We start from the raw sequence: 27,692 nt of genomic DNA, 5'->3' as shown, positions 1-27,692 counted from the left end.
GAGCAGCGTGAGTGCATTAAGTGGTCCACATTTCAGTCCCATCCTCAGCCTCCTTCACAGGCTGCAACGTGCCGGGTCCTGCTCTCGCTGGAGATTCGGGGTACACAGGAGCTAGCACGGCACGCAGGCAGCAGCGACCACCAGGCCGCGTGAGCGCCGCCCGTAAGGAGCCGGGCAGAACCCCCTCGGCCGGGGCTGCTCCGCCTCCCACTGAGCGACAGGTCCCTTCCTGGGACCGAGAAGGCAGCAACAACAAGTTCCCAGAATTAGACTTTCTGGCAGAAGGGTAGTTTGTAATTTTCATACACATGTATCGCATTGCCAAACAGCTCTCTGGAGCAGCGATTCACAAGCCTACCACCGCATTTGAAAACGCTCTTTCCCAGATCCTTGCTAGAACTGAGTCATCGAAATCATGCATCTTTGCCAGTCTGAGAGGTAAAAATGCTGTGTGTGCTTTGCCCTCCGTTTGTTAAGAAGGGCTCTTTTTGAAGAACCCGATTCCATTCCATTTATTCGGGAGTTGAAGCCACTCCCAGCCTCTCCTGTCCCTCTTCTCTGTCCTCCGAAGGACAAGGTCCCCCAAAACAGCCCTGACAAGGCCAGCACACCCAGCTCTGACGGAGGCTGTGAAAGCAAGGTTTAGGGAGCTGAGATCTCCTTTGTTGTCAAATTCTGATTTTCCAACTGCGTCTAGATCCACCCTCCTGACTAGCCCTACAATATCCTGTGGTGCACGGACTGGAGGGGCTGAGACCCCCGCACGGCCAGACGCGGCAGGGGGTCCGCCCACCCTCCAGCAGGTCCCCTGGTGAAGGCCAAGGACCGTCACCTCGGGTTAAGGGCTGCCTAGCACTGCTGCAGTCCAGGTTTCTGGATTCTGACAGCAAAACATTCTTCATAGCTTGCATTAGTGTTATTTTGAATTCAAGGAGGAAAGACAATCTGGAAAATATGAATTTGGGGAAAGTCGCCAAGTGCAGTGCAGCCATGAGCCCCGCTGGTCTCAATGAGCAAAGGAAGACGCCTGGCCTCCAAAGACCCCCACTCCACTGGCAGAGGAAAGATCTAGGTTCATTTTTCAGAAACAATCCACATACGACCCCACCCTGTATATTTTGGTACTATTTTGGCTTTTCTTTTTCCCACACCTTTCTCTGAAAGAGTCCTGTCTTGAACTTGAGGAAGAAAACACAAAGCGGTGCAGCCACAGTGGGAAGAAAAACTTAAACACAGAGTCACCAACCAGCCCAGCAATTCCACTGGAAAGAAGTGAAAATAGGTGCTCAAACAAATACTTGGGGACTTCCCTGGTGGCGCAGTGGTTAAGAATCCGCCTGCCAATGCAGGGGACACGGGTTCGAGCCCTGGTCCGGGAAGATCCCACATGCCACAGAGCAACTAAGCCCGTGCGCCACAGCTACTGAGCCTGCGCTCTAGAGCCCGTGAGCCACAACTACTGAGCCCACGAGCCACAACGACTGAAGCCCACGTGCCTAGAGCCCGTGCTCCACAACAAGAGAAGCCACCGCAATGAGAAGCCCGTGCATCGCAACGAAGAGTAGCCCCCGCTCGCCGCAACTAGAGAAAGCCCGCGCGCATCAACGAAGACCCAACGCAGCCAAAAATAAATAAATAAATTTATTTTTTAAAAAACAAAAATACACACGTGTACGTGAATGCTCACAGCAACTCTATTCATGCTGATAACGCACGGTGTATCCTCCGTGTTGCCAGGGGGTCGGGATGAGACATGTCCCTATAGGCGACTCAGAAGCTCTAGAACGAGAGCACGTAGTGGCACAACATGTAAACGCACTAAATGCCACTGAATTGCACACTTAGGAACGGCTAGACTGCTGAATCCTATGTTATGTGCATTTTACCACATTTTAAGCAAAACGAAGAAAAGCTGGTTATGGGTGTGGACAGGGCAGTGGTTGTCCAGGGTGACCGTGTGTCACTCACGGCCACGCACCTCCCCAGACCCTTTTCTGGAGAGAGAACGGGTGGGAATAAATAAATACTTCTTTTGGAGTGTACATTTGATTTCGTTGTTTTTCATTTGTACTTTTTTCTTGGGGTACAACGCACACTCGGCGAACACAGCTCCGTGAGTCTCCCTACGCGCACGGCCGGGTAGACGGGGAACGTTTCCGGCACTCAGCGCACGCTCAGGCCCCTCCCCACCCGGAGCCTGGCCCTCTCAGAACTCACGGCATCATCCCTTTGACCAACTCTGTACCTCACAAAAATGGAGCCAAATCCACCAACCCGTTAGGGGTTGCAAAATGGTAATAGTCTTTGATTTTGGTTTATAAGCTGAAGTAATTTTATAAGAGAGCCCCTCTTCTGCCGTTTACTGACCCACTGGTGAGGTCCACACACCAAGGGTAAACACTCGGTAATTGCCTTTTATTTACCAAGTTTTCAAATAATGGATTAGCTCCCTGCCAATGCAGGGGACACGGGTTGTCCTCAGGTGGATAATTTGAGTTTCTTGTAATTTTTTTGCAACTATTGCTTTTTATTGAGATGTAATTTATACAGCATAAAATTCAACCTTTTGAAACGTACGATTCAGTGCTTTTTGGTACAGGGTTGCACGGCCATCAGCACTAATGCCCAAGACCTTCATCACCTGAAGCAGCAGCGCAGCCCCGTGAGCGCTCCCACCCCAGCCCCACGTCCACGCGCCCACCTGGCCTGCCTTCCCCAGACGTCTCGTGCGACGGGAGCGTGGCCTTGGCCTCGTGTTCCAGGCTCCCCCGCGTGTGGCCGGTGTCAGGCGGCATCTCTAGGGTGTGGGCGCAGCCTCACCGGGACACATGCCAGGTGACCGGCGTGCGGCTGGTTGCCAGGACGAGCGGCTCCCCACGGCCGTCCACCCGGCGGCTCTGGGCCGGGGGCCAGACCAGCAGCAGCGGCATCACCGGGCGCCTGGTTGGAAAAGCAGACTCCCAGGCCCACCGGCCCCGCGGCCTCAGGACGCGGCGCCTGGCTCACGAGCCGGCCCACGTTTGAGAACCGCTTACAGCCCCAAAGCCGGCACCTCCCTGCCCATGCCTCGCTCTGTATTCCAGAACATTCCACGGCATTCTAGCTGTCCCAGGAAGCACGCTTCTCCCAGTCACGGAGGCTCAGGGGCCTCCCCGGTGGCTCACGCGGGCGTGCGTGTCACCTCCATGACGACCCCTCCCGCCCCACCCCTCCAAAGCGGCCTACTCCCCCTGAACGAGGCACAGCCCTCAGCCGGGCCCTCGAGGCCCCCACGGTTCCCGCCGCCAGTGCGTCCCTGCGTCCAGACCCCTGCGTCGCCCACCTCCCCACCCTGAGGCCCACCCCCCCGCCCCCAGCGCTCTGCCATTTCCACGGAGGTCACGGTGCTTCCTTTCTGTCCCACACGGTCCCACAGGAGGGCCGCGCCTGCAGGGGCCAGGCCTCCCCGTTCGAGTCGCTGGGCGGTTCTCGGCAAACGCGGGAACAAGGAACGCGCTTGGTGCTAACGAGGACCCGCCCGAGGGGAGGACGACCCTGGCTCATCACCCGCCTTCTCTCAGCTGAGCAGCAAGCACGCGGCTGACCGCACGCACCACCACGCAGAGAAAGTCAGGGGCAGGTGAGGGCGCCCAGAAGGGCGAAGGGGCGTCGCTGCCGAGCGCAAGCGCCCGAGGGTCCGAGGGGCAGGCCCCGTGGAGACAGAAAGGCGGGCAGGAGTCTGGAAGGTGGAGGCTGGGGTGACGCCCCTGGGGGTGACAAGGGGACGCGGGAAGGGCAGGCACAGGGGAGGCTGGCTTGAGTCAGAGAAGGCGTGACACCCCGGTAACGTCCGGGAACACAGGCTTCCTTGAGCCTGGGGCCCAGGAGAGAGGCAGCTGGAAGGCACACGGGTCGGGTGGGGGGAGGCGGGACCCTGCCAGGGGTTCCGAGAATGAAGTAATAAAAGCTTCAAAACTATTTCTAAAGGGCTGTGGGCTGTGCTCTCAGCCGTGATTCATACGCACGAGTGTCTCCGGGCGGGAAGGATCTCAGGCCCACCCTGCACGCCAGGACCACGTGTCCCCGGGTGACTCAGGCCTCGGCCGGCAGCCGCTGTGCACTCCCCACCCTCGGGGACTGAATATGCTGCAGACCCAGCCCCACGGCAGCCCCCGGGGCTCCACATCTCAAGAGCTGTTTAAAACTCCAGAGTCATTTTCAACACCACTGTCGGTCTAAGGAGGCACGAAACACCACCAAGTTTATGGTCTCGGCCGCTAGACACACCTCCTATTCTGTGGAGGGGGAGGGAGGGGCCATCAGGACCAGCGGCAGCAAAGGGCTCGACAGCTGGGCCTCGCCAGGCACAGCCCCCAACACCCACTCCACGGGGAACTGAGGCCCAGAGGCACCGCGCAGATTCGAACCAGGGGGCGTCTGGGCTGCTCCCCACACTGCAGGCGCGTCTCGGTCAGAGGACACAGGCCGAGTCTGCCTTCACCGGAGCCCGAGGGCTGTGCGCACAGCGTTCTCCCGGCAACAACTGCCGTGCCCCAGGCTTCCCGACTCGACTCCACCATCTGTGGCAATGGCCTGCTCGCCGGCTGGTAGAGGACCACCCCGAGGAAGAGCCCAGGACCCACCCGGGCACGAGATGCTGCAGAAGTGCGATCCAGAATGGTCCTGATCCCGGCGGCCACGTGGGCACAGCATCGCTGCGGCCCTTGTCCCCGTGGCCACCCCTGACCGGCCAGCGGGGGGACCTGCATGCCAGGACGTGGGCCTCCAGGGTCGGGCTCCTGCCCAGCCATTCCCGCTGCAGACTCACTAGGTCGCAGGGAACAGACGGGCGCCGGCCTGAGTGGGGACCAAAGCAAGCCAGAGATGCTCACGCTCGTCACAGCCTCACCCCTCACCTGCAGGGCTCCACGCAGCGCACAGGCCTCGCCCTGGAGGCCTGAGACAGGGACCCACCCCCGAGGGAGCCCCGCTGTCATCCCTTCCAGGTCTGGGGGCAGAGTCCCTGTGAGTGACCAGAGATCTCGTAGAACAAGCAAACAGCAGAGGGTCGGTCTGCAGACGGGTTTTCCCAGAAGGTGTGCGTGGCTCCGGGTTCTCGAGGCTACGTAGACGGCCCGGCCCAGAGCAGCGAGCGGCCAAGGCAGGGCCCCTCTGAGCTCGCCAGCTCGGCGGTGCCCACACTGTGCGGGGTCCGGCAGGAGGAGAGGCAGGCTGACCAGCTCAGATGCGGCAAGACCCCGGGCCTCAGATCTCGGCACGCGCACCGTCGCCTGGCACCGACCGGACTGTAGTCCGCCACTTGAGACCCCCTCAGGGCGATCCTGATCCCATCAAACCACGAGGGTCTGAGAGGCTCGGAGACGCCAACACACACAGAATCCCAGGATCCCAGGCACGCTGGGTCCATACCCAGCACCCCAGACTTCAGCGCCCCAAAGGGAGCCCCGGCTCACGGCGCATGGACCCGGGCCTGGGGGCTCCTGCCACGAGGTGGCCAACTGCCAGGTGCAGCCACACTGGAAGGTGGGCCCAGGGCCCCCGCACTCCAGCCACGGCGCGGCCCCTGGGTCCGCGAGCACAGGCCGTGAGCCCCACAGAAGCGCCTCCTCAGACCTGGTCGTCGGGCGTGGGTGACCGCGGCGACCATCATCCTGCTTCAGTGAACCCGCCGCAAAGACGGTCTCTAATTTGCTGTCCCTGCAGAGAACCGCAAACCTAAAGCCTGCGCTGGCCTCTGGATCTGAGTCTTCGTGGCAACTTTAGGACAGGAGGAAACGGCAAAGTTAAGACTTTGGTTTTTCCTTCTTCATTCATTACTGGAAAGAGCGGCCAAGACCGAGATCAGGCTCCACGTCAGAGAGACGGTGGAGTGTTTGTCCCTTCGCTCCTGAATCACAGCCACGGCAAACCTGCGGCTCACACGGGGCGCACACGGGTGGCCCACCTCCCACCCCGAGGCTTCCCGCCGCCCCGGGGCAGGAGGCCCCGCACACAGGCGCGCAGCGAGGAGGGAGTGGGTGGTCCTGGGGCGGGGCAGAGGGCCCCCCCCCCGTCTGACAGGCCTGCGCCCCGAGCTGTGTGGACCACGAGGGGCAGGTCCGTTCACAAGAGCAGCAGAAGCTCGGGGCGCAGGGAGCGGGTGCCGGCCCTCCGACGCCTGCGCCGAAGCTCCTTACCCCTGGGTCTGCCCAGCAGCGCGGGCTCCGGGAAGGGCGCCCAGGGCGAGGGCCTGTGGGGAAGGGGGCTCCGGGGCTACCCGGCCGAGGGCAGAGCAGCCCCGCAACCGCGGCCCCTGCGTGGGAACTGCCCCCCACTGGCCACCCACCTCCCCCAAAGCCACTGTCACATCAAGGGGCCACGGCTGACAAAGCAGAAATCCACCTCTGCATCTTCACCGGCCTAAGGTGGGGACATGGCACCCATGCCTCACTGCAGAGACCCCGTGTCCAGGAAGCAGGGCAGACATGCCCGCAGCTCCACGGCCTCCCCTGACGCCTGGCTACCATTCCCACAGCTGCCGTTTCTTCTCGAGCTTTCAAAACCATGTTTTAAAGGCCATGAATACATCAACATCTAGGTCTCCTGAGGCAGGGGTCCCCAACCCCCTGGCCACAGACCGGTACCGGTCGGTGGCCTGTTAGGAACTGACCGCACAGCAGGAGATGAGCGGCGGGCGAGCATCTGCCGCCCCCATCGCTCGCGTTACCGCCTGAACCATCACCCCCACCCCCGTCCGTGGAAAAATTGTCTTCCGCGAAACCGGTCCCTGGTGCCAAAAAGGTCGGGGACCGCTGTCCTAATGAAATAATCCATAAAACAAAGATTTATGAAGGATCAGTGTTTATTATAACGATATTTATGTTGGCCAAAAGAAAGGGAACAGTTAAATGTCCCAAAACAGGAGATTCCAACAGCCTGGGCCCGGCCTCCAGAGCCGACGGCAGGACCCCCGGCGTACAGAGCACAGGACAGGCGAGGGCCGGGGGCTGCAGGAGGGAAGGGGGCTGCGACACGGCAACCAGAGTGGAGTTTACGAAGAACTTCTAGTAACACACAGAAATGTTTGAAGGGAAAATTTAAGGGGCATACGTAATACACATGTATATATGTGTGTATTTAATATCTAATAAGTATATGTGCACACACAATATATCTCCACATGAAAAACAAAAATGGAGAGGAAATAAACGAACAGAAGGGCCAACATGTTAACAGTGGCAAAGCTTTCAGCGGGGAAACGAGTCACTTTTTTCTCAACCCTGAAAACGTAAGAACTAGGTTTTCTAAAATTTCTATAGAGCATGCACTATGTTTGAATAGAAATGCTTATAAATTTAACAGTATCTGAGATTTATTTTAAATATAAATTTTAGGTCTAATCTCTCTTTTGCCAGCTATTCCTTCCTTTTACATTAAACACTGACAGAGTCAATTTATTATGTGTAATGATAACAGCCATTTCTGATAAGTAAGTTTAAATGTAAAATGACAGAGTATAATTCAGGGCTTTGTGAACAAATGCCCCCATTTATTAACTCTAAACTAGAAATTCACTCACAAACCCCACTGAGGCTGAGAGCTTCCAGCTCCAGAGGCTGAGTCCCTGGCAGATGGTAAATTAACCACTTAATCTTATTAAGTGTTTTCTGCTTAAGTCCTGAACCAGCTGGGTCCAAACTGTGACACATGCCAGGAAGTCACCTGTCCTGTCTCAGGGCACACGGGGGGCACACAGTCCACGGCCCCCGAAGGACAGGCACAGGCTCTTTTAGAAGCTCTATGTTTGAAACTGAGTTTTATAGAGAAACTCTTTTTTCGTCCTCTTTTCGAACACTTTTTATTACAAAAGAAATACATATTCATTGTAACCAGTAACGCTGCATAAGCACCTACAGAAAAGGTTCGTCACCAGCCTCCCTCTGCCGGCCCTGCAGCCCTGAGCTACACCAGCCCTGCTGGTTCACTTCCAGACCCTGCGCTGCACCCTCACAGCCCCACAGGGAGGAAATGTCGGGGGTGGGGGGAGAGCCTTAACCTGGCCACTGAAACAGGGTCACTGATCATGGCTCGGCGAGAGCGGTTTTCTCTTTACCACGAGACACGTCTGCTTCCACCCATTGATCCAGGGACGATCCGGCCGTCCTCAGGACATGGCACCAACACGGAGTGTCCACCCCGCTACCGCGTGCAGACAGGGCTGAGGGCGAGGCCGAGCCACCAGGGGAAAGTGTCTGCGAGCACGTGGCCCGGGCCCCGCCCGCCTGTCCCCCACCTCCTGGCTGGCCTGTCCCAGGCATGAGTGCTCGGCCGCTGTGAGGTCATCACTTAGACAGAAATCTTTATTCTTATATAATCAGATTGGTCTATCTTTTTAGTTTACTGACTGCTTAGTTCTTCCACATTCCAGAGGTTATTCACAATATTCTCCAAAATGTTTCTGATATCTTGCTTTAGTTTTTCACTTTGTAACCTTTAATCCATTCGGCATTTGTTTTATATGGTGTGAGTTAGGATGTAACTTTTTTCAAGCTGGATGCCAAAGAAGGCAACTCCCACATTCTCCAGGGAACTAAAATACGTCTTCATTGTGGATTAGGTGCCCGTATACGTTTTGATCTGCTTCCATATCCTCTGTGATGTTTTCTGTCTATTAGGAATCTAAGAATATCTACCTAACGTTTTAAAGAGTCGACCACGTCTGTCTACTAAAAGGTGACATATGTGCAAGCGGACAACCCCATCACTTGTCATCCTCCAAGTGATAATCACATTTCCACACACTAACTTGTACACCAGCTAATAAACCAACACTGAACGCTCCACACGTACTCTTTAATTTATTCTAATCTGAATTTAACCATCCACTTCCGCTTAACAGTCTACGGTGCCGAGCAAAACACAAAACTCTACAGAAACTTCTCCGGCCGCGTGCCGTCTGGACCCCAGCACCTCACCTGGGGACACTCGCCCTCCCCAGAGCTGCTCCTGCTCCCAGCACTTCTATTTCAGCGCCCAGAATCTGAGCGCTTGGCCGGCCTGGCCTAGCCTGCCCGTTCGTTAATCAACCAAGGGCCAATTCGCCATTTTCCATGAATTAAAATAAACTGCACTCATAGAAGAGCCCAGTCCTAACGCCACCACCACCTCTAAGTAATGAAAAGTGCTTCCAGCTGCAGAGGCCGTCTGGCGGCCCCTCCCCAGGGCAGTGACGGAGGAGCAGCCCGGATGGCCGGGTCAGGGGACCGGGGCGAGGGGACCGGGGCGAGAGGACCCGAGAGGGCGGGGGTCAGGCAGGGAGACGGCGACGAAGGCCAAAGGGCAGGGCGGGGCGTCAGGGAAGGTGGAGGCCCAAGGGCAGAGGGAATGCTCCCTGAATCAGCAACACAGGAAGCAGCTAGCACTGTGTGTGTTGTTACAATAGTGGAACAACGGCCCAGGACATCTGAAACCCAGAGAAAAGGAGGGAAGAGAAGCAGAAGCCTACAGCCCTCGCACATCCCGAGGGCCCTGGATTGTTTCCCGCGTTTTCTGTTCCACTGGCTGGTGATCGGCAGATGTAACGTTTTGTCCCCACCTCCCTCAAGCACGGCCCAGCGGTGCCACTTCCCACCCCCGTTACCCGCCCTTTGAAGGTCTGCGGTCCTGCTCCTCATGCCCCGCTCCCAGCGCGGGCGTCCCCCCATCCTCCCGGGAAGCTCCAAGCCTCCGGGGTCAGGGCTCCCAGCGCGGCTGTGCTTCCCAGGACAGAGCCAGCACAAAGCTCCGAACCAGCGGCCTCCCCGCTGTCACCTGAGATCAGCGGCAGCCTGTGTCCCCGTCGGTAAAGAGGGGACATACCGCCTGCGAGATGCCTGGTTCCTGGCACTCTCACAGGGCAGGCGCTCCACCGGGACCATCCGAGCCCTCCTCTTCCCGCTCCCGCCACAACACAGGGGCCGTCGCTGTCATCACCTTGCTCGGCTCTCTTGGTGCCAGACCAGCCGGGAGAGGCTCCTGCTGCATGTCCGGACCCACCGGGTCCACAACCCCACACTGGAGGCCGGGTCCACGGGGGGTGTCACGACCCCCAATCACACCGACAGCGCTTCGGCTTGCGTGTTTCTGAGCCGAGCCAAACGTGCCGTGTAAGTCAGAGTCCTTCCACAGAACTCTGGTTCCACAGTTATCACCGTGAAGGTCCAGTTCATCACAGAGAGGCGTCCAGAATAACAGAAGCAGCAGCGAGCAGACGGGTGACCACTCACTTCAGAGCTGCAGGAAGGAGGCTCGGGGCTGCGTGGACGGTCAGGGCAGATCCAGATCCAGACGCAGGGACGCGGTGCCCACAACCTTCAACGGGGTCAGAATCCCAGGCGTTTCCCAGGGAGACTCTTCCGAGGAGCCGTCAGGCCCTCGGGTCAGACCACAGGCCACGCGGGCCGGCCAGACTCCTGGGTTCTGAGAGCCTCCCCACGGCCGCAGGACGTTCGTCTGCCTATTGCAGTCCAGACCTCTGGTGCCGCGATCTTGTCTAGAGAAAAGCTTTGGGTAGACGGCAGGCGCCCTGCAGCGCTGGGCACCTTGCTCTTGGTCCCTTCACGGTTCTGCTTTGTCACAGGGCTCTCCCCGCCAACCCAGAAGCCCAGCCAGGCCCTCGGGGCCCGTTCCCGGCCGCCTCTCTCTCGACGTCCCTCCAGAGCTCGGCCCAGGTACACCCGGCTCTCGCCACCGACTCCCAACCACCGACAGCTCCAGACGCAGGGCCGGCCACTGTGCGGCACAGGCTGAGAGGCCGAGTCACGTTCTCCCAAGCTGAGGCCGCCTCTAAACCTGCCCCACTCATCGGGCACCAGGGTCGCGCGCCCACGCGGGTGAAACAAAGGCCCTCAGCCTCTAACTGCCACCCGCAGACCCCTCTCCGCTCCGGCTCCCAGAGCAGAGGCTGCAGCCGGCCCCGGGCGCGGGGGTGCCCTTTGATTCGGGGGTCGCCCAGCTTTGAAATGGGCCAACAGGTCGGAACCCACACGGACGTGCGCACGCGGAGCGCAAACGTGCCCCGCTTCGCGGCTGCCGGCTGACGGGGTGGGGTGACCCAGGCCCAAGGCACCCGACGTGGAATTACAGCTCTTCACGTTCTCACTTTGCTTTTCTATGTTCCCCACACCTTCTTCAGGGAAGATGTTTACTTTTGAACACACACACACACACACACACATACACACACACGGCATCCAGAGGGCACTTGCTTCAGTCCTCAGGGGACGAGCGTGGGGAGCGGGTAGCCGAGACCCCGAGACGGAAGCGCGAGGGGAGAGGAGAGGGTGACACAGCAGGAGCCCCTCCGCCCCTCAGCCCTCGCTGCCCTCCTCCTCCTCCTTCTCCTTCTCCAGCCCACGGAAGCAGGTCCTCGGGGTGGGGGGGGACCCGGCACTGCTGTTGTCCTAAAGCTCTCTAGGGCAGCCTGGGGACAGCTGCCTGACTGCCCGTGGGTGTCAGGGGGACACAGAGGCAGGCCCCGGCCCCGTGGGCGTCTCCTGTGGGTCGGGGGACGCAACCCCCCGCTCGGTCATCAGCCCGCACGCACCTCGCTGCACAGAGACGCACTGCTCTGGAAACTAAGAAGCTGAGCCCTGGCTCACGCCTGTCTGGGGCCCGTGGAGACTGGTCAGCACGCGGGAGGGCACTGAGACCCTGACCTGGGCCTGCAAGCTGCCGGCGTGACAGCCCAGAGGACGTGGGACCAGCACCGCCACCACTCAGGGCTGCTCCAGGCGAACCAGGTAAAACTACAGAATGGAACACTGTTGATGCCACAAACGAGCTGAGAGAAAATTCCAGGGGGCTGGCGGCTCCAGGAAAGAAGCACCAGGTCCCACACCCCATGCTCGCACGCAGGGCCAGTCTCTCAACAGCACCATATAAAGCCTCGGTGTTCCAAGTACATTCGTGACCATCTCCTTCCAGAATAGTCCGTAGCCACACGAGCCGTTCAAAGCACCTCAGGAGTAAGAGCGGAGCGTGGAGCCTCCGTCCACGGCCGGCAATCGCGGCCTCCCTGACGCAATCTGAGCAAAACCGGCGCTTCCGGGGGCTGTCAAACCCCGAGCTGTGGCCGGGGTCACCATGCACAGCAGCAGAGACTCAGCACAGAACGCAACCACCCTAAACCTGTCTCGCCGACAGATTCCACCTCCCTCTAATTCCAAAGAATGGGGGAGGAGGTGGATTTTAGTGGAAGCAGCAGAAGCCAAAAGCAGATCAGATCGTGGGGTCCCACCCCCTCCTGCAGACGCGGGGCTGGGTGGGGAGGTGGGGGGTGTCCGTCCAGAGCTGCCAAAGCCACTGGCCCCCGTGGGAGCTGGAACCTGGCCGCAGGGCAGGGAGGATTTCCCCCCGGGGAAAGCCAGGCCCAGGGCCAAGCGCAGCCTTCCCGCCGATGACAACGCAGGACGACAACGCAGGACGCACGCAGGTGCCCAGCTCAGCTGTAAGGGAGCAGACCTTGGACCTGGGCCCTCGGACCCCCTCCGCTTGGGACCCTTAAGCAAGACCACCAGGCCCCGCCCCAGAGGACCCCCCAGGGAGAGCCCTCCGTGGGTCCACAGCGGGTCGAGGGGGAGAAACTCAGGAGGGGGAGGGTCCCGTCCTCCCACGTCCCGGTGGGCCTGGCAGCCTCCTCATCGAGCTTATTCATCGTCAGGCCTCTGGTCCCAAGAGGGTCTCTCCCAGGACAGGCCCCGCCCCTGCACACCACACCCTAACCAGCAGCTGTGGCTTGGGGCGTTCCTGCAACCTCCGAACAAACAAAAGGAACATCAAAGAAACATATCTGAGAGGCTCTGCGGACCCCGTCACCCCACCGGGAATAACCACCATTGCTTTCAGCAAACTCCTAAGAAAGAGAGAAATATGCCAGTGAGAAGACCAGACTGGTAGCCTTTGTTACCCGAATTTCAGGACTGAGACTTGTTAGCTTGCACGCAGTTCCTTAATTTACCCCAGTTTACACCGAGGGCCCCGGAGCCCCTGCCCTTTGCTGTGATGTGAGGAGGCCAAACCGCAGTTTATCTGCAGAGCTTAAAAATGAATTTCCCCTTGTCACGTGCTAATGTGTATTCTGGATTTCCTGGGGTTTCCTTTATTAGACTTGAGTCCAAGTCTATCTCAGAAAGGACTCTGGGTCGTCTCGGCCTCGCACTTGTAAGGGGGTGAGGAGGACAGTCAACTGGCGGAGGGGCGTGGAAGTGGGCACGTCCCTGCTCTGGGGCCCTCAGGGACCAGCCACAAAACTGCTCAACGCTGCAAAATGGGCCAGGACTTCATCCTACCTTTGAAAAAATGCCTTATTCTTGGCTGGTCTTTACACTGCATGGGCCAAAATGAGTGGAACATTATTATATATTTGATTTTACTTATAAAAGCAACTTGTTTTTCTTCCTTCTTCACTAACCTTTGTTTACTCTTTTTTTTTTTTTTTTGGCTGCGTCAGGTCTTAGTTGCGGCACGCAGGATCTTCGTTGAGGCATGCGGGATCTTTCGTTGTGGCATACGGGCTCTTCACTGCAGCGTGTGGGCCTGTAGTTGTGGCGCGCGGGTTCCAGAGCATGTGGGCTCTGTAGTTTGCGGCACGAAGGCTCCCTAGTCGAGGCGCGGGAGCTAAGTAGTTGTGGCTCGCGGGCCTAGTTGCCCTGCAACATGTGGGATCTTAGTTCCCTGACCAGAGATCGAACCCGCGCCCCCTGCATTGGAAGGCAGATTCTTTACCACTGGACCACCAGGGAAGTCCTGAACCTTTGTTCACTCTTATCCGTTAATAAAATTGGGACAAGTTTTTTGGACAAGCCTGAGAGTGGGTTAAACACATCCTCCAAACTTGTTTGGTGTTGATTTCTCAGCGGCCTCATTTCCATGTGTGGGGAGAAGCAGACTCTCTAAATCACTGGTGAAATGATCCACGTCACCCGAGCAGGGGACTCAGGAGCTAGATTCTCCCCCCACCACTCCCCTGGCTAATGTCTGCTTGCAGAGAGCACCCCCGGCCCATGGAGAGGTCACTGCTGCAGGGGGGCACGGCGACAGTGAAGCATCCCCAGCCCACAGAGGTGGGTAAATGTTTACACCCTTGTCCCACTGTGAGAGGCTGAGCATCTCCTGGGCAAGGTCAGCACAGGGGGGTCAGAACAGCTGTCCCTACCCAACTGTGCAAGTCCTGCCCGTAGCGCCTGTGTTTGGGGGCTACAAAGACCTCACAAGACAGCACCCTAGATTTACAAAATAGTTAACTGATTCATTAATACCCACTTCCTGTCATAAAAGCATTGTGCCATAGAGATAAAACCACAGAATGATCCAGAAAAAACAGTTACAGAATTCAAAACATGGTAAATAACCAACTGTCACCTGACGTCCACAGTATGTCCAGGGGGACCGCTCTTCCCATTTCTTCCCAGACCCATGCAGCCCTGTGTGAGCTTTTGAGCCAGGCCAGGTGCTCTGTGCTGGCCCGGAAGCCGGAGGCACCTGCTGCTCACCGCTCCCTGCCTCTCTCGGGAAACACAGCCCCTAATGACGCTGCTACAGGCCGCTGCTCCTGCAAAACCACACTCGAATGCGAGATTGCGCTTCTTGGTTAACACTTCACCTTTAAGTCATCGGCGGCTGCTCGGAGAAGCTCCGACACTCCGAAGAGAACGCACGGGCTCGGAAGCAGCCCGCGGGTGAGCTGGTGCCATTCCGGGGTCCCCTCGTGGGGGCGGGTAACGCAGCTCAGACCACACGGCCAGGGAGGGTGCCGCCAGACCCCGGGGGCGGCCACACAAGCCCACGCCCTCCCAGCCCAGCCCTTCCGCACACAGCCACATGCTCCCCAGGAGTCCGCGGCCCAGTCCTGCCTCCCACCGCTCATGAAAACAGCTTTGGCTCACGGACCCAACCTGGCAACTCGAGCAGGTCCAGACCCTTCTGAGCCTCACTCTCCTCCAGCCTGAAGTGAGGGAGCTGGAAGGACGGTGACAGTTACACTCAACCTTCTAACCCTGTGAAGTAGCTATTAGTATCCTCATTTTACAGACACTGAAACTAAGGCACAGAGAAGTTAAGTGACTTGCCACAAGCTGCAGAGCGGGAGTGTCGCCAGCAGACTGGCCACAGTGCCGCTGCCCCAGGGTCTTGCCGGCCTCGTCCACACCCTAAACTGTCAGGCAGTGTGGCGGGTCCACACCGCAGGCGTCTCTCCCCTAGGCGAGCCTGGGATCTAGCTGCTCCCTGCCCGCACGCTGCTGAGGAGAGGCAGAGAGCACAGAGGACACACGCGCGGTTTTCACCGATGCCGCTCTCACAGCCCCCTCTCCCGGGCACGCCCCGGGCACAGTCAGGCACTGAGCTGTGGCGGGGGGGGGGGGGTTCCGCCCACTAGGTCCACACTCCCCCACCCCCAGCGTGACAAACAACAAGTCCCCGAGCATGGCCACCTGTCCCCGGGGGCGGTTCCCTGGCTAGAACCGGGGCACTGGAGGAAAGTGGCGACGCTTTCCGCGCGGCCGGGAGCTCAGGACGGGTCTCTCGGAGCCCGATGGGGAGACTGTCCCCCCCCCACCCCCGCAGGACGTCTGCTCTCAAGGCAGGAACCACGCTCACTGGTCACCCAGGAACAAGCGCATCTTGGAGAACCCGCGGGTCGTCCTGCTGGTTTCCGCTCTGCTCCTCGGGGGCAGAGCCCAGCAAGCTCCCCGGAGCCAGGAGACCCCGGGGCCAGGGGGACCTTGCAGAAGGGGGCCTGCTGCGCCCTCACTTCACCTGCAACTCGTGTTCTCAACGGTGCTTCTCTTCTGTGCCCCGCTCCACATCCTCTCTACAGGGACCCCACAGGTTACAAAAACCCTGAAAAGGAAGAGACAGAGGACCAGACCGCGAGCTGGGGCACAGCCCAAAAGCCTGACCAAGGGGGCGGCCGGGTCCCCTGAGCAGGCCCGTCCTGCCCAGGGCCCTACTTTACCTAAGGTGGTTTGCGACCCAGAAATTCAGACACACTAAAACAGACGTACAGTGTCCTGTCCGCCACCCTCCCAGCCTCTGCTTTCCAAGGAGGACGGCACGTTTCAAGGACCCCAAGACGCCTTCATAACAAGACAGACTATTGTCGTCTGCTACTAAGAGCGGGAAGCAGTGACTACCAAGGGGCCACTGAAGAGGCGTCCCCTCCCCAGAGCTGTTAACCAGGGGGCAGGTACACCTTCAGACAGACTAAGCCTTAGAATAGAAAACGATAAGTTAACGTTTAGTTTAGTTTTAATGATAAAAGTAAGCGCTGCCCTTGTTCAACGGGGGTCCCTTTATATATTTAGAAATTAATTTTGCACATACAGTTTCTATTACTTCTGAGAATTCTCCAGGTTTGGAAAATACATTGTGTGCGGAGTGTGTGCGTGCACACGTCTGCATGCGTGTGCATGTATGTTTGTGCATACGTGTGCACACATAGGTTCCCGTTCCTGGGAGAACAGAAAGAGCAGGGAGACCCCTTCCAGTCTTCCTTAGCGCCTCCCCAAGACCTGAAAATCCCAGTTATTATTATTCCCATAAATGCGTGACTATGTTGATGGGTTTGTCTTATTTATCCTTTGATCTGTAAAGTCTTGGAAGGCAAGGCCAACGTTTCCCTCGCATCCTGTGAAATGCCCAATTTATGGCCCCACGGGCCCACGTGCAGCATCTGCAGGTGGCGTCCAACTGCCGTGGGACAACCAGGGAGGCAAAGGTCACCCCCCCACCCCACCCCCGGGGCCGACTTCACCTAAAGGTCAGCCCGTGCCATGCAGAATCGCCCCCTAGACGACCCCTGAGCACTTTTTGCAAGGAGGAGAGCTTTTGGAAACTAGCTTTTCCCAACCAGTCTTTGTGATTCACACGTTAGGTCAGGCTCAAAGTTCCCGCTGCTGCCTCAGGGTGGCCCTTACACTGTCCTCCACGTGCCCTGATGCACAAAATCAGCACGTGTGTACACGCCCCCAACACGTCCCAGGTCAGATGCACAGAACCCTCCCACACTGTTCTGAAATATTCTGTCCGAAAAGGGTGCCTCCACCTCTTTCAGGCCCCGGTGACAGTAAACCCGGACTGGCCTCCTGCACGTGAAGGGCTGAAGAGATCTGTGTGCTGGGGGCCAACACCCACTGCCCCCCAGCCAGCTCTTCCGGCCACAAAAATTCCTCCTTAAGAAAACCCAACATTCTTATATTATTCACCAAACTGGTGGGTCCTTGCACAGATACTGATAGGGAAGCGGGCTGGGCTGGGGAGAGGCAGGAGGAGGTCTAGTAACAGTTAGACCTAAATTGCTACTAATTATAGTGAATCCTGTGCAGGTGAAAAAGAGGTAGAAGAGCCTCATTCAGGACCCAGGCTCTGCCTGGTCCCTCCTCTTCCCTCCTGACTGGACAGCCTGCCTGTCTGGGAAGGACACAGGCGGAGAGGGAAAGGCCCTCGAAGAGAAGGCCAGAACACCCTCCGCAAAACCAATAAACAGAAAGTCAAGAGACTGAGCGAAACCGTAGCGACCAGGGGTTTTCTGTCCCCGAGACCCTTCCTTCCGGTCAGGATGTGCACAAACACATCCTCGGGTCCAAACGCTGAGAAATCCTTTCTCCAAATACGGAGGCGGAGCTGAGTGGAGCAGGAAATGATGAAGAGAGAAAGGAACGCCACAGACTCCAGATGGATGGGGCCAGCTGGGGCTCAGGAAGCACAGGGTCCTCTGCCCTTCCCCTCCCGACGCCCCAGGAAGCATCGCCCAGGAGCTACAAGGTCTCCGGGAGCACGGCCAGGAGAGCCAGGGGGCCATGGGGCATCTGCAGCCCACTGGGCTCGGGCGTCTCGGGTCCCACCAGGCAGGGTGCCCACTTCCAGGGAGCTGGGCTCTCTCACCCGTACAGCCGGGCAGGAAACAAGAGCCTCACACCTCGGGGGGCGAGGAGGCCCCCCGGCAGCCCCCCAGCCACTATGGCTCACGCACCCCCGTTTGAAGTACTTCCCTGTTCACCTTAACAGCCTCTCACTTGATCCCAGCATACTCTCCCGGGCAGCCCAGCCCGGCCCGGGGTCCTCGGAGCTCCTCAAAGTCTGAGGGCTCCCACCTGAGCGCAGCCAGGAGAGAGAACGGGCCAGAAACGAACAGGAAAAGAAGCTACAGGAAAAACCCGGCTTGTGGGCCTAAAATGTGAAAGGTGTCTGATGCAAATACAAAATATTAAAGAATCAAAAAGTGCAGAAAAGACGCTCGAGTCACAGAAAGTAGAAAGGCAGGCGTCCCAGCAGCGAGGCCCCAGAGCAGGGGTGGGGACCTGGCCAAGCCGCCCTCAGGGCTCTCAGATGGCAGGTGCCGCCAAACATTCACCCCCAGACCCCCGGGGTCGGGCCCACGCAGGCCCCATGACTCTGCAGCGTGTCTGCAGCCTCCAGCACATGGGGCAGACGAAAGAACAGCACGAATGCTTGAGAAACAGGAAGCTCTTCTAAACTCCGCACGCCTTGCTGCACAGACGAGGCCAGTTCCCTGGCACCACGGGTCCTGCCAACGGGAAAGAGCCAGCAGGAGCCGCTGTGGGCCTCACGGGCCTCCCCCGCCATCACCGCGCGGTGACACGACACCACGCACCTCTGCCCCGAGACAGGCTGGGGACGGGTGTGTGCGTGTGCGCGCACACCCGTACTATGACGTGAGGGGCCCCCGTGAGAAGGTCAAGGCGAACCACCCCTCCCTCAACTGAGCGCTCTGCCTCATGGGGTGCAGGCCTTTCTCAGGGGAGCCCGGGGACACCTCGCTCCTCCAGAAGGTCCTGGACACACCACACACGGGTGGGGTGTGTCCTCCGTGGGAACATCACGTACACGGTGTCTTCTGCCCTTGAAACTCACCCCTACAAAGTAGATAAAACACCCAGTTGTCAGATCCTAAGTTAAAAACTGCTTATGGCAGTCAGCCCCTGGACAGGCCAGCAGGGCCCCCTGAGAAGGGTGAGCTCGCAAACCGCAGCCCCGAACAATCTGGAATTCCCCAGCCCGCCCTCACCCCAAAGGCCATGGGAAAACCAGCCCTGTCACAGCAGCCCACTGCAGACCTCTACAACAAGGCAGCTTGGCCAGGTCCCCTGGGGTCTGCACACTGATGGGATTTCTGGAACCAGCTCGGGTTCCAGGATCTCTGCAAACAGCTCTGTACCACCATCTGAGCCCAGCTCTGGGAAGTCCCCAGGTGGCTGGGTCCAAACAAGCAGAGGCCCAGAGGCTCCGGGCCTGGGGCTGAACCACCTCCGGCTGGAGTGTAACTGCCCCACTTCACACCTCCCCCCTGTTGCCTGCCTGGCCGGGGGGCTTTTCCTGCATCAGGCGACCTCTGGGCCTGGGTCCCAGCCCAGCAGGAGGAAGAGATGGTCAGGAGCCAGAGCGCAGGCGTCAGGAAGACACTGCCGCTGCCGCCCCCAGGGCAGCCTGCAGTCCGTCCACGCAGAGGCTGGCCCCCTGTTTAAAGCATGGTCTCAGGTGAAATTGCTCAGGTGTCCAGCAGCTCAAGACACTCAGCTGGGAGGTGGTCAGCAGGCCCTGAGCCCCGGGTGTCCTGGCCTCTCAGGACCACAGGTTCAGGCGCAGGTGTCACTCTCCTGAGAATATCCTATAAATGCTCGTTCAAAGATTCTCAGGGAAGGAGAGGCCTTGGTGGGAAGTGAGCTGTCTACTGAGGAAGTGACTTGATAACACACCCAAGAAGGCCGTTCCTCACTGTCCACAGGAGTGCCTGGGCCTTGGTAATTTCGAGTTCATTACAGGACAACTGAGGCAGTCGCAACCTCTCCTGCTGTGTGACTTTGGGAAAGTGCCCTGGCTTCTCTGAGCCTCGGAGTGGGGGGGGGCAGTTAAGACACGTGCCTGCACAAGGCACAGAGTCGTTACCAGACTCTGACAGCACCACGTCCTGCAGGGGCACCTGCTGCTCCCCAGCGTGTCCAGGGCTCCGCGGGCAACGACGGATCCGGCATCGTGGAAACGGACAGAGTGCACAAAATCAGACCAGTCCCACAGAGCGAAAAAGGAAAATGACATCTTTTTCCTCAGAGAAAAAACCGCACAAGACAAAGCTACAGAGAAGATCCAGGGGCACGCGAAGCTGCCCTCAACCACGGGGGGCTCGGCCATGGGGGCTCCTGGGGGGGTCCAAGGGGCGTCACAGGAAGGAGAGACGGGCCCTGACTCCACACACGGATCACACCCGACGGGACCCACTGTTGAGTCCAAATCAAAGCTCCAGAGAATGGCAGGCTAGTTATCAGTCCCCCACTCGGTTAAATGTCCCGAAAACCCAGAAGCCCAGGCCCACTCCTGGGCTCCCGTCAGCCCTGGGGGGCGGCCGAACGGGGAGCCGGTCCCAGGAGAGGTCGGCGACCAGGCCCTGGTCCTGGCGCTGCCGCAGGCACCAACGGCACTGGGGGCCGCCGAGCCGAGAGCGAGGTTGTGTCCGGAGCACGAGCGGGGCGGCCTGGCTGGGGAAGCACGGCCGCCAACCGAGGCTCCAGGCTCTGAGTCACCCTGAGTCCAAGAGAGACGCGGCGACTTGGTCTGCCTTTGGATTTTATCCCATTGGCAATGGGGGCCGAGACAGAACACTTCTTTACACTTTGGAAATTATTCAGACAACAGGAAGAGAAACTATGCGAAGAGGGAAACAGGCACTGGTCTGACTTAGGAGTGAAGGGCACAGCGTTTGGATCAAACCCTGAGCGGGGGCGGTCCAGCCTCCCCCAGGCCTCCACGGCAGGTCTCAGGCGTAGACACGTGGCCTCACCAACAGGGCCCTCGCCCTGATGCTGACTGGCCCTGCCACGGGCTGCAGGCTTACTTGAAAACGCAAACGAGCAAGGCCAAATCTCAGGACAGACCGGGCTGGCCCGGGATCTGCCCTGTGTGCAGAAACACGCCCCGTGTTTGCAGACACTCGGAGGACTAGGGTCACGACCTGTGGTCCCACTGTCCACTTGTTGATCCATCAATTCTGGCAAAGAAGCTTCCGATAACGAGCAGCTCTGAGTCTGACCCAAGAGCCGTCGTGTGGAAACGACACGTGGGTCCCGGCCCACGGCGTGAGCTGGGACGCGCAGTCGGGAGACACTCGTCTGCTTATTTCTAAGGAGGATCACGAAACGTGCATTTACACCGCAATTTGAATGTGTTCACTGTTAATTTTGGAAGTTGCCTCACACTTAAAGAAAAGCACAGGGTCATTTGTGTGGATGGTGGGACTTTAAATTCCCTCTCATCCGGGTCAGGGTTTCCTGAACACAGGGCTGCAGCCCGAGCCGCCCGCGTGTCTGGGTCCGTTCGAGGTCCCCTCCCGGGCCAGCCCTCAGCCCGTTACTCACTCGCTCTTAGACCTGATGGCAGCCCCACACTTTTCCTGCACTGAGTGAGCCTCGTGTAATCTAGGAAATTATTTTATCTTTCTGGGCCTCGGTGTCCTCTACAGACCATTGTTCATTCCATGTTTTAAGTGGTTGTGACTTTTAAACTCTTTATTTACCTATCTGTATATACAATAGTAATAATCTTGCTTTTTCAAACAGACCTTTTATTCCCTCTTCCTACAGAACCATTTCCACACTCCCCAGCCCCGGGGGTCCAAATGACAGACGTGTGTGGGTCTCGTTTCCACATCTGCACACCCGTATCTGTTGCCTTGCTCTTCTCTGGGACCTTCGGAGACACGCTCTGCATGCTGCTTTCTTTCCAGTCACACCCCACGGGCTTCCTGCATGTCACACGGCCGGGCCGGGCTCCAACTTATTTCTCTGAAAGCTGCATAATATTCCAGGCTGTGGAAGCTCCATAATGTAATTGCCCCTTCAACCGGCATTTATCAATACTCTGTCTCCCCATTTTGCTATCTGAATATCCCACCGACTGGGCACAGCTGGAACACAGACCCCCATGCTGACACTGGGTGCAGGGGACAGACAACCAGCGAGCCATCCCCACTCCTGCCTCACCACCTTCTCCTGACTCGCTGAGCTGGATCTCTAACCCGTTACAAGATTAAGAGAACAAGCAGCTTCGAACTGTACCAGCAGTAACACCTTGCCGTCAGGACTGGAGCAATGCAAGTGCCTGTGTTCACACAAGCTCGCTGAGCTGCACAGCAAGGGCTTTACTCTCCCCTATGACAAAGGAAGAAACTGAAGCAGAGTGGGCTCAGATGTGCCTGAAGTTGCAGAGTTAGCGAGGAAGGTGGCCGGGACTCAGTCTCAGGTCCCAGCCTCCCCTCCTGAGCCGCCTGGGCCCAGCATGGACCCTCCTCGCTCGGAAGCAGCTGGGGCACCTGCAGCCTCCACTTTCCAGTGTGACTTGCAAACCTCACTTCTCGGGCTTAGCTGCTCCCACTGTGCTTGTTTCTAAAGCGTGACGCTCCGATGTCCTGATTTCCCAAATACTCTCCGGAAGGTGTGAGTGTTGACACACGCAAGTGCCTCGTTAGCTTCAGAGAAACAAATCCAGACGTTTTCTGCCAAATGGTGTTTTGCAGCCCCATGACCCGTCCACAGGGCCCCACCACCTGCAGACCCTTTTCCCTGCGTGCCCGGGGCTACGTGGGCTGCAGGTGGCCCCGCTCAAGGGGTCGGCTCTGGATCCCGTGCCCTGTTGCATCGCACCTTCACGAGTTCTGTCCCCTCCAGCTTCCGCGCAGCACCTGCACTAGGGGCTGTGTGCGCACGCCCCGGTCCCCCCACAGGCGCCAGTGGCCCGTGCCCTCCCCTCAGGGGCACCGGCGGCCCCTCCTGTCCAGGCGCATTACCAGGCAGGAGGCCGCACGCGAGGTGAGCTCCCGCCCCCTGCAGGCCAAGACCCTGGGCAGGTGACTCCATGTGGGCTTGTGAGAGCTTAGGTGGAATGAGGGAAGGCGCGCGCCAGACCCTGAAGTCTGCACCCTCCCCACCTCACACGTCAGCACACGCCGCTGCCCGGAGAAGCCCAGACCCACGGGCAGCGCCAGTCTGCACACCGGTCCTCAGGGGCCAAAAATAGCCCGCGAGCTGAGCTCCCAGGTTAATAGAATATCCAGGCTAATTTTAGCATCAGAGAGTTCCAGAGAACATGAAGCCTTTGATGCCAAGGACCGTGCGTGGCCGGCACGGCTCCCCTCCCACCGTCTCACGCACACCCTCACACGGACATTGGCCATCATGCTCACAGAACGTGTCCTCTAACGGAGCCTGTGACGCCTGGCTGCTAACCACCACTGCAGCTTATAAGCTGGACCACCCCACCCGAGCTTTACAGACCCCGGGACCGGCACACCACTGCTTCCCACCTTGGAAATTGGGTTAAAAAATCACACTGTCGGCAGCGCGGACCCAGAACCCTGAGCTCCCAACCCCTGTGGTCTGGGGCGTCTTCCCCAGGCCGCCCAGGGGCCCTGCCTGCTCCCCGCTTCCCCGACCTGAGGGGCCTCCTGCTTCTGGGGGGTGATGTTTGCGGTGCGGGCGGGCCTATAGCCAGCTGCCGCGGGGCCACGTCTGGCTGAATGGAGGCACGTCGCTTCCCCTGTGCTCGCGCTGGACCCAGGCCACCCTGGCCCTTCTTGGTGACGGGTTCCAATCTGAATGAGAAGGAACAGGAGTGGGTGCTCTGAGCCTGGGGAGAACAGGGGGGCCGCTGCTCTGGGTCCAAGAAGGAAGGTCTGCCCTGTGGCCTCACATGGGACTCACCACGCAGACCCAAGCTGCCCTCAAACCTGACAACGACGAGACCCACTCACAGACCAAGAGGGCTCTTCTCACCCTCAAGTGCAAGGCCAGGATTTTCTCTTTTTTTAGCTTGAGAGAAATACCTTTGTATATTGCTCTTAATTGAACACATTTATCAAGATGACACTTTTAAAGACAAGGAGTAACTATCATGGAAAAGGGAAATATCACTGGAAAGTAAAGCTACGTTGCAAGGCCTAAAGGAGTGCCGAGTCAAAAACGACCCTGCTGGGCAGAGGTGCTCTCGCCGGGAGTCTTCACCCGTCGCCGCCTACAAATCTTCACGTTGCTTCCTTTCCAGGGCTAAAGCCCTGACTCATGGAAAGCCAGAGGAGCACACTTCCTCAAGCAGCCTCATAGGAAGTGTGTTCAGTCTTACATGACATGAGGTACTGCTGTTACCAAAGATAGACCGCGGCTAAGATTTTCAAGTGTGCAGAAGAACCGTCCAAAATAACTGCGAGATTTAAGTGGGGAAAGACACAAGTTCTTCAGGACAAGGACTTGAAATAGTTACAATAAAAATACCCTACTTTTATTTGGCACTTTCTTATGTATTATCTCATTTGCAAAAGGTGGAAGGAAAAAGAAAGGGGAAGAGGGAAAAAAGGAAGAGATTCTTCTCATTTTCCCCAGCGTTAGCCTCTCAGTGACCACATACCACCACACGTTCCAGACTTTCTAAGGACTAAACGGCCAAGGCCCCCCCACTAAAAACTCTTCAGCCCCCCGAAATGTTCTGCCTTTCCCCTCAGCAACAGGAATGGTGACACTGCTGATGGTATAACTGCAGGGAGAATTCCTCTGTCCCTTTCTGGGATGAGGGGCTCCCACCGGATGCTGCAGACAATGACTGCCGGCATTTCCCAAATGGAAAAACGAGGCCATGAAAGGGGGGGCGGGGGGGCGCCTGCCCTGGGTCTTCCAGCCGGCAGGCCGGCAGGCCACCAGCAGACACGGGCACGCAGCCAGCCGGCCCGGAGACAGGGCTCAGCATGAATGGCCAGCCGGCCAGGGTCTCCCGGAACAAGGAGGCGAGCATGCCTGTGATTCCTGCGCAGCCGCCCCTCCTCCAGGTCATCTCTGGTGTCCTTCCTCGTCATTGTACCTTCACGGCTGGGGCACTCAGGCAAGTCAGAGTTAAGACTGGCCACAGAAGAGGACTAAGGAAAGAAACGGAGAGCTCGGGGCACCACCCACCAGGCCCTGTCTACTCACAGTGGAACAAGAATAAGCCCCAGGCCAGTCCCCACAGCTCACCTCTGGGGCCGGCCCCGGCTCTAAGTCGGCAGCACAGCCCAGGACACCTCTTTGCTCCAACGCCTGTGCTGTGCGCAGGCCCTTGCTCCCTGCAAGCCCCAGCAACGAGGGTGGGACACAGATGTCTCCCTCCTGCAGCCCCTAGATGCAGGTGAAGACCCTTGGAGAGGGGAGAAGACAGGGGCTTCTGAGAGCTGGAGCCGCGTCCAGGGAGTTGGACCACTGTGCACAGACGTTTCTGCTCATCCTCTCTGCTACAGCCCCCACATATGGGGGCGGGGCTCCAAAGGTTCTAATAATACCGCGTGCCCACACGGAGTTAGACCAGCAGATGTTCAGTCGCTGCACTAATCCTCAGCTGAGCTGGGCGTTTCTCTCACTTGTTTAAACTGAAGCACAAAAGAGGGAAAGCCTAACCGAGCAGCATCTTCAAACCCCTTCCTTCCACACACGGCCCCTGTGTGTGAGGTCCAGAACCTCCCGTGAGGGCGCCCTGCCAGGCCAGCAGATCTCCTCGGTGCCATTCTCGAAAGAAGTCAATCCTCTCTGCTTAACAGACCACCGTTCCAGAGCCCTCCTGAGTCGAGTCCAGGCTGGCCGTGCGGGGCCTGAACCCCAAAGTCCCCAGACCCCTTCCTGCCTGCTGCACCCAGAAGCCTGGCACAGCCCTCACAGCCATGCCCCACCTCTTCCTGTACCCTGATTAAGGAAGCACCTCAAGGCCTCTGGGTTGGCATCCCCCTCGTGCTCACTGGACCCTGGCACTGAGAGGCACTTTCCCTGCCACACTTCAGGTGGAGTGCCATGTTGAACCTCTCAGCAGAAAGTGACAGCAGATTTCAACCAAGTAAACAAGAGAAACCCTCTCCAGGCAGGCTCCTCAAAGCTGAAGTGTGACCACATCCTATCTGCAGTGCTTCTGAGCCAAATATCAACAGCGTCTCAGCGATGATCCATAAACCAAAATAAAGCAGACAGGAAACAACACGCTGATTTGGGGTAGCTGGAATTCCTAAGCAGCATCGAATGTCACCAGCAACTGACGCTCCAGCAGTCACTGGGCGCCTGGCTTGGTTCCCGGAGCCCCTTTTTCACATGGGAATGTGGAGGACCCAGGCATTCAGTGGGCAAGAAGGGCCCCGAGGACGGGCAACACACCAGGGTCTCCGAAGCCCTCTCCAACGGGAGCTGTCCTCTCAGCTGGCACATTTATGGCATTAACGTGCAACAGTCACTCCAGGAACCGATCTTGTTTTGGGGGGAAGAAACTTGCACATCACCCTCCCAAGTTAAAACAGAACTGGGAAAAAGCAAGTCTCTCCAGATAAACCCAGGAAGTCCAGATATAGCCTTCCAGCCCACTCCAGAATCTGCACTTCCCTCCCCCAGCTCTTGGGTCCAGTGAGAAAGGCAGACTGCTCTGGGGACACGACCTGAATGGCAGGCCCTGGTGGCCAAAAGCTCCCGCAGCCAGTTCTCAATGGAAGGGGGAGGGGTGGCTCTTGTGGCGACCTGCCCTGAGGGAGCCCTGGGCCAGAGCGCTCCACAGTCACAGGCAGACACACACACACACAAACACGCAGGAACACACACATGCCCACACATCCACCTACACAGTCGCGCGCACACCCAGGCTCCAGTCAGCCGCCCGCTCGGCCCCTCGCCCCTGGGGGAACGTGAAAGAGCTTCCACGTCCCCAGCGAAGGAAGGGTCTGGGTGCCGCACTCAGCGAGGCTCGGAACCCCGGGGTTGGTGTTTTTGGCACCTGAAATGCACTCATCCGGAGAGCCCCCGCGCGCGCGCTCATGCACACGCAGATACACACTCCCAGCGGGGACCCGACCCAAGTCCGGCACTGCACCTCCCTCTGCTGCAGGCGACCCCACCTCCGGAGACCTGGGGCCGCTAGTGGCGTGGAGGCAGCGCAGGGAGCTGCGTCCCCCTGAGCCGCCGGCCCGGCTCGGCCCAGCCCGTCCTTGGGGGAGGTGGGGAGAGGGCAGCGGCCGGGCATCTCCTGGAGATGGGGAGGGAGCCGCGGCCCGGCATCTCCCGGTGATGGGGAGGGGGCCGAGGCCCGCGGCCTCCGGGGAGGTGGGGAGGGGCCGCCGCTGGGGATCTCCCGGGGGCGGGGAGGGGGCCGCAACCCGGGAGCGCACATGGCCAGGAGGCGTCAGGGCCTTGGCCCCCAGGGAAGGGGTCGGGGGCCTGGGGGCGCCTGCCGCAAGCCCCCTCAAAGACCCCACCGCCCCCGCCAGCTCCCGGGAGCTCACCGATCTTGATCTTCACGCTCTGGAAGACCCGGAGCCCCTCTTCTTCCACCGCCATGCTGGGTCTGCCCGGAATTCGCGCGCCGAGCCCCGCGGAGCAGCAGGAGCCCGAGCGGCGGCGCAGTCCCGGCGCTATGCGCCCTACCCGGTGCCCGCGCGTCCGCGGCACCTCCACCTCCGGCTCCGCCCACACGCCCGCCCATTGGCCGAGGACGCGGGTGGGGGCGGGGAGGCTCCGCCCACGGCCCTGCCCAGTTCCCGATTGCCCAAGGCCCGCAGAGGGGCGGGAGCGTTACGGTTCGGCCAACAGCGCGTCCCCAGCTGCCCACTGGCTGAGGGCTAGGAGGCGGGAGCAAGACGGCTCCGCCCACATCCCAAGGCCCGCAGAGGGGCGGGGTCG

The 27,692-nt window shown here is 58.8% G+C and overlaps 1 protein-coding gene across 3 annotated transcripts in view; it reads right to left on the bottom strand.

Moving 5' to 3' along the window:
- RASA3 (RAS p21 protein activator 3) overlaps nucleotides 1-27,427 on the bottom strand; it is an 89,327-nt gene extending 61,900 nt beyond the window's left edge. For all 3 annotated transcript variants that reach the window (XM_061170832.1, XM_061170833.1, XM_061170834.1), the window contains exon 1: nucleotides 27,296-27,427. In XM_061170832.1, coding sequence (XP_061026815.1) covers nucleotides 27,296-27,350 — 55 coding nt within the window. In that variant the 5' untranslated portion in view covers nucleotides 27,351-27,427. The remainder of the gene's footprint in view (nucleotides 1-27,295) is intronic.
- Between the last annotated feature and the right edge of the window lie 265 nt (nucleotides 27,428-27,692).

This window comes from Eubalaena glacialis, chromosome 16 (genome assembly GCF_028564815.1).
Source record: "Eubalaena glacialis isolate mEubGla1 chromosome 16, mEubGla1.1.hap2.+ XY, whole genome shotgun sequence".
Lineage (NCBI taxonomy): Eukaryota > Metazoa > Chordata > Mammalia > Artiodactyla > Balaenidae > Eubalaena > Eubalaena glacialis.
Note: the sequence above shows the minus strand (reverse complement) of the source record. Positions and strands in the feature narration are given on the sequence as shown.